General features: G+C 34.5%; 1 protein-coding gene across 1 annotated transcript; it reads right to left on the bottom strand.

The window, feature by feature from the left end:
* Nucleotides 1-4,392: 4,392 nt before the first annotated feature.
* Nucleotides 4,393-4,871, bottom strand: LOC126738637 (uncharacterized). The gene is made up of 2 exons (XM_050444059.1): nucleotides 4,690-4,871; nucleotides 4,393-4,642 (listed from the first exon to the last, which is right to left on the bottom strand). Exons 1-2 carry the CDS (start codon nucleotides 4,824-4,826, stop codon nucleotides 4,417-4,419), a joined length of 363 nt encoding a protein of 120 aa, XP_050300016.1. The 5' UTR covers nucleotides 4,827-4,871; the 3' UTR covers nucleotides 4,393-4,416.
* Nucleotides 4,872-5,192: the final 321 nt, after the last annotated feature.

Genomic DNA, 5,192 nt, shown 5'->3' with positions numbered 1-5,192 from the left:
AAATAAACAGTTTCATATATTTTTTATTATTTTAACTGGTACCGTTAATTAATAGAATATAGGTATTACATACCTAGGGTAGAAAGTGACGACTTTCGCTTGTGTGCGAAGAAATTACAGGAGTTACCGTAATTGACAACTTTGACGTATGACAGTGAATTTTAGTTATTAGGTTAAGGTTTTAAGCAATGGTCTTTAACTCGGCAAACTGTTGACAGCTGACATATTTCCTTTGACATCTGTCAAAGTCTTTAATTGAACACACTAACTACGTTTTGCAAACTCGCAGTGTTACTTATAAGCATGCTGGAAATCATGGAATTTGCTAATAATATGACGTCACAGGAGCCCTGTGTGGTATTACCACAGAATAAACGATCTGATGAGAAACATGAGATCGTTTATTCTGTGGTATTACTACGTCAGTCTAACCAGAACCCCTTGAATATATTTGGTAATACCATAACTAAACACTTCTCCGGTATTGGTAGTTAATTAATCTTCACAGATTATAATAAATGACAGCTGACAACTTTGACGTGTACCAAATAGACCGGTTGAAAAGAGGCCGTTCAGAATTAACCGAGGCGTTTCAGAATTAACCCAATACAAAAAAAAAGTTTCAGAATTAACCGGTGAAATCAGCACTTGCTTGCGACTGACGAGGCATCTAGGATTTCCAACCTAATTTTGTATTTTTTGCTGCTTAGTTTTCGTAATTTTGTTGTTGCTCAATTTTCATTTTGATTTTTTGTGGATATTTTCTTTAAAATTTTTTTTGTTTATAGATACCGTTTAGAAAGAAAGAAAGAAAGAAAATGTGCTATATTACATAAGAATAATCTTGTGTACAAGCATCCTACAAGCTAAAAAAAAAACAAAACAAAAATACAATTTCAAAAATTGACAAAACAATGAACAAAATTAAACACAAGAAGACAAAACTTTTTGAACATACTTGAATTAAAGATAACTAAATAAAACAATCAATTACTAAATAAAGGTAAACTTGTTGACAAAACTAGAGAAGAAAAAAGGGAAAAAAAAACTTTCCAACATGTCCAAGGTTAAAACCTATCATTAAAAAAGTCATCCAGGTTAAAATATGCCTTAGCCAATAAAAGCGTCTTTAATTCTCTTTTAAATATCTTAACATCCGATATATGTCTAACACATAGAGGAACATGATTGTAAATTTTTTTACTTATGTAAATTAATGAGTTTTTGGTAAGGGAAGACGTAGGAATAGGCAGGGGAACATCATTTACACGACGAGTCAAATGGCCAGTGTCAGAGGGTAGTTTGGGAATTTTGTGAATAAGAGCAGCTGTTTCTAAGATAAAGAGTGAAAAAAGAGTTAGGATTTTTTCAGAAATGGAGAGGGGTTGAAAAGAATCTCTTAACTTAGCAGAACACAGGTATCTAACTGCTTTTTTTTGAATAACAAAGACAATGTTAAGTAGCCCCTTATTGGTTAAACCCCAAAAAGGCAAGCCATACCGAATATGAGATTCAATAAGTGAAAAGTACACTGAACGTGCAACCACCCCTCCCAGCTCTTGTTTTGCCATTCTTACTGCAAAACATCCAGAAGATAATTTCCCAGCTAAATGTAAAATATGATCTTTAAGCCGAAGGCAACCATCAATGGTAATTCCTAGGAACTTGCAACACTCTTTATTCTGCAAGAGGGAATGTTCGTCAAAGATCAGACCCTAAACATCGCACTTAAACCCCATAATAGACGTCTTTCTTACATTAAACACGAGCCTATTGGAAGCACACCACCCTGATAAAATCTGAAGGTCTTCAAGGATACAAGTCTTAATATAATCAGAATTTTTATGGCTCCATAGTATGGTGGTATCATCAGCAAACTGAACCACCTTGCCCTGCAGTTTCAATGAACTCAAGTCATCCACATACAGTAAAAATAACAGTGGTCCTAACACTGAACCCTGGAGAACGCCGCATTTTAGGGATCTAGAAGCAGACAAACGCCCAGACACTGTAACCTTCTGAGTACGATTTGATAGATAGGACTCAAGCCATCGCAACGCTACGCCCCTAAAACCATATTTATCGAGCTTAGATAACAGTATTCCATGATCCACACAGTCAAATGCTTTGGATAGATCACAAAACACTGCCCCCGATGACTCTCCAGCATTCAAGGATACATAGACGCTTTCCAATAAGCTAAAAACAGCATCATGAGTCCCTTTACCGGCTTGAAATCCAAACTGATTTGCAGACAAAATGCCATTATGATGTAAAAAGGACAAAATTCTGCTTTTTGCAAGTTTTTCAACTATCTTAGAGAGGGTAGACAAAATAGAAATGGGACGGAAATTACAAGGCTGATCCAAATCTCCACCCTTATGAAGAGGGATAATCACTGCCTCTTTTAAACATGAAGGAAAAATGCCAATATGTAAAGAATTGTTTATGGCAGAAACTAAAGCATTTAAGGCTGAATCAGGCAAAAAGAGTAACAACTTCGAAGATATCCCATCAGCTCCAGATGATTTATGGTTTTTTAGGCGTTTGATTTCATTTCTTACTTCGGTAAGATCGACAGGATGAAAGAAAAATGAATGCTCAACCGAGACTTGTTTGAGATAGTGTAGAGGATCAATGTTACTACGAATGCCCTTGAGCAAGATATTAGGTATATCACAATAATAGTTGTTTAAAATGTCAGGTCTTAACTCCGGTTCAGATACTTTTCTATGGCAATGTCTAAAATCATTAATAATCGACCAACATTCTCTTTACCTATTTGATGACATATTTAAGCGATCCCTATAATAATTAGATTTTGCTGCTTTAATTGTCTTTCTGTACAGACTACGGTATTTCTGATGATATACAAGGATATTTTCATTTGTGGTATATTTGCACAATTTAGTCAAAAAACGGAGGTTTTTAGCTGAAATTCTAAGGCTTCTTGTAACCCATGGTTTTCGTTTCTTAGTTTTAAGCCTCATTTTAGGAAAGCACTGATTGATCTTAAAATGATTGAAAAAATAAAGTAAGTGGGTCAGAAGCCGTTTCAAGTGCATTCCAATTTACCGAAGCTGTAGCAGCAGAAAAAGCATTGAAATTTCTCCTGCTGAAAATTCTTCCCATATAATGAGATGAAGATAATACAGTATTATATGGCATTTTAGCAAGAATAGCTTCATGGTCGGAAATACCAGATGGGAGTACTGTGCATAAAACGTCATCAAAATTTGTACAGAAATAGTCAATTGTAGTTGCAGATGAAGAAGTTATTCGTGTGGGAGAAAGAACGTGCATTTTCAAGTCGTAAGAATTTTAAATACTTAAAAGAGAAGTGCGTGGCAAGGTTTCATCAGTGTAGTTGATATTAAAATCACCAACCAATATAACCTTAGAGTATAGGGATAACTGGGATAAAAGAGAATCAAGTTTGTCCAAAAACATAGCAATATCTCCTGTAGGTGGCCTATAAACACAAAGAATATATAAATTAAAACGCTTACAAAAAGAAAGAGAGAATTCAAAAACATTCTCTAACAGAAGATATAAAAAATTATAAAAGCCACAAACTGAGACCCTTACAATGGAACCGGGTCGTTGTTTGGTTTTTAGTTTCTTAAACATCAAAACAGTGGCAACCTTCGTGGCATTTTCCATAGTTTGTCTGCTTTGCTTTGAAATTTTCAAAAATATAAACATAAACAGAAATTTAAATTATTAAAGTTGCCAACTGTTTCCGAATGTCTACCGAACAATTTTTGATTAACTGGTTGTTTTAACTGGTGAATTAATGGTGAATCTGAAATGTGCCCGATATCTATCTATCGGTTGACAGTTGACACTTCTTCGACATCTGTCAAAGCCAATAAGTATACATACTTGAAGACATAATAAATTTTGCCAAACTGGCACAAAAGTGTTACTTATAAGCTTGCTGGAGATCATGGAATTAGATCACAATAACCAGAATCCCTTGAATGTATTTGGTAATAACTAAACTAATCTCTGGTATTAGCTAATTAACCTAAATGACAATTGGCATCTTTGATATATACCAAATGATATGACCGGTTGAAAGGAGCGAATCTGTCAACTTAACCTAAAACTCGTCATATTTATCACTTTTACTGGTAAATTCGACCTAAATATTTATATTTTTTCGCTATATATTAAATCAGGCCACTATTGCCGAAATGATTGCAAAATACTATAAAAAGAAATGGCGTCTGTTATTTAAGGTTCAACGAAGATAAAAAAAAGAACGAAAATACGAATCCAGGCTGACCCAAATTCGTGCGACAAAATGCATTAATAGTTGGCATTGGCCAACAGTTGTCGCGGCTGATCCACTTTCCGTACCCGATCCAGTTCTTTTGAAACATCATAATAAAATTGTTTATTATTATTGTTTTAATGCTTTGGAATATGATAAATGTCAGGTAAGGGTTTCGCTTTAAATATATCGGAGCCGTAAATTTCTAACCGGAAGGCCTCGTGGTCCCCTATCCAGCCGTATTCGTGATTAGTCGTTTCTGGAAAATCGGTTAGTTTTCTCGGATCTTCCTTCTTTTCTTCTAAGATTTCCGTGAGGAATTTCGACTGTTCACTTTTCGCTTTTAGCTTTTTTTCTAATTCCCTGAAAAACGCCAATTATTCATTGATAATAAAGAGGGAATTTTTTACCGGTATTCATCCATGATCCAGCCCCAGTTTTTTTGCCAAATTTTCGACGAATCATCCTCGGACTTGATGAAACTTTTCCACATTTCGTCCGCCTTCATTATGTCAAATACCTTCTTTTCTGTTTTTGGAATGGCCATTTTGTCATGGATTTTTTTCAGTATATTAAATTATGTAATAAAATTAAATGTTGTGTTTAATGACGTTTTTTATATGATATGTCATAATGTAAGGTTTTACCTATGTTCCATTATTTGATGAATTGTACCTATGTTAATCTATGATCTAATAATTGCAGCAATTAGTATAGAAGATTTGTGAAAAACCCCTAGAAGTGCTCTAAAGTAAACCTAAAGGCATGGAATAGACCTGGAAGGCATAAAATGCCTCGATTAAACCGAAAAATCACTTCAAAAGAAAGTAAGAAATGTAGGATTGCGTAGGACAACATCGGTATATTTGTGTAGGACTCTTAATTCAAAGTGTTGGTGCTTGTAAATGCTGCA

Source organism: Anthonomus grandis, chromosome 7 (genome assembly GCF_022605725.1).
Source record: "Anthonomus grandis grandis chromosome 7, icAntGran1.3, whole genome shotgun sequence".
In the NCBI taxonomy this organism is placed as follows: domain Eukaryota; kingdom Metazoa; phylum Arthropoda; class Insecta; order Coleoptera; family Curculionidae; genus Anthonomus; species Anthonomus grandis.
The sequence above is the reverse complement of the archived record's forward strand: the minus strand, read 5'-3'. Positions and strand labels throughout refer to the sequence as shown.

What these genes read in the sequence shown, in the direction of transcription:
- LOC126738637 (XM_050444059.1), bottom strand. Translation starts at nt 4,826, where the DNA reads ATGGCCATTCCAAAAACAGAAAAGAAGGTATTTGACATAATGAAGGCG. An exon ending in TGGATCATGGATGAATACCG is followed by an intron (nt 4,643 to 4,689) that starts GTAAAAAATTCC and finishes GGCGTTTTTCAG; the next exon opens with GGAATTAGAAAAAAAGCTAA.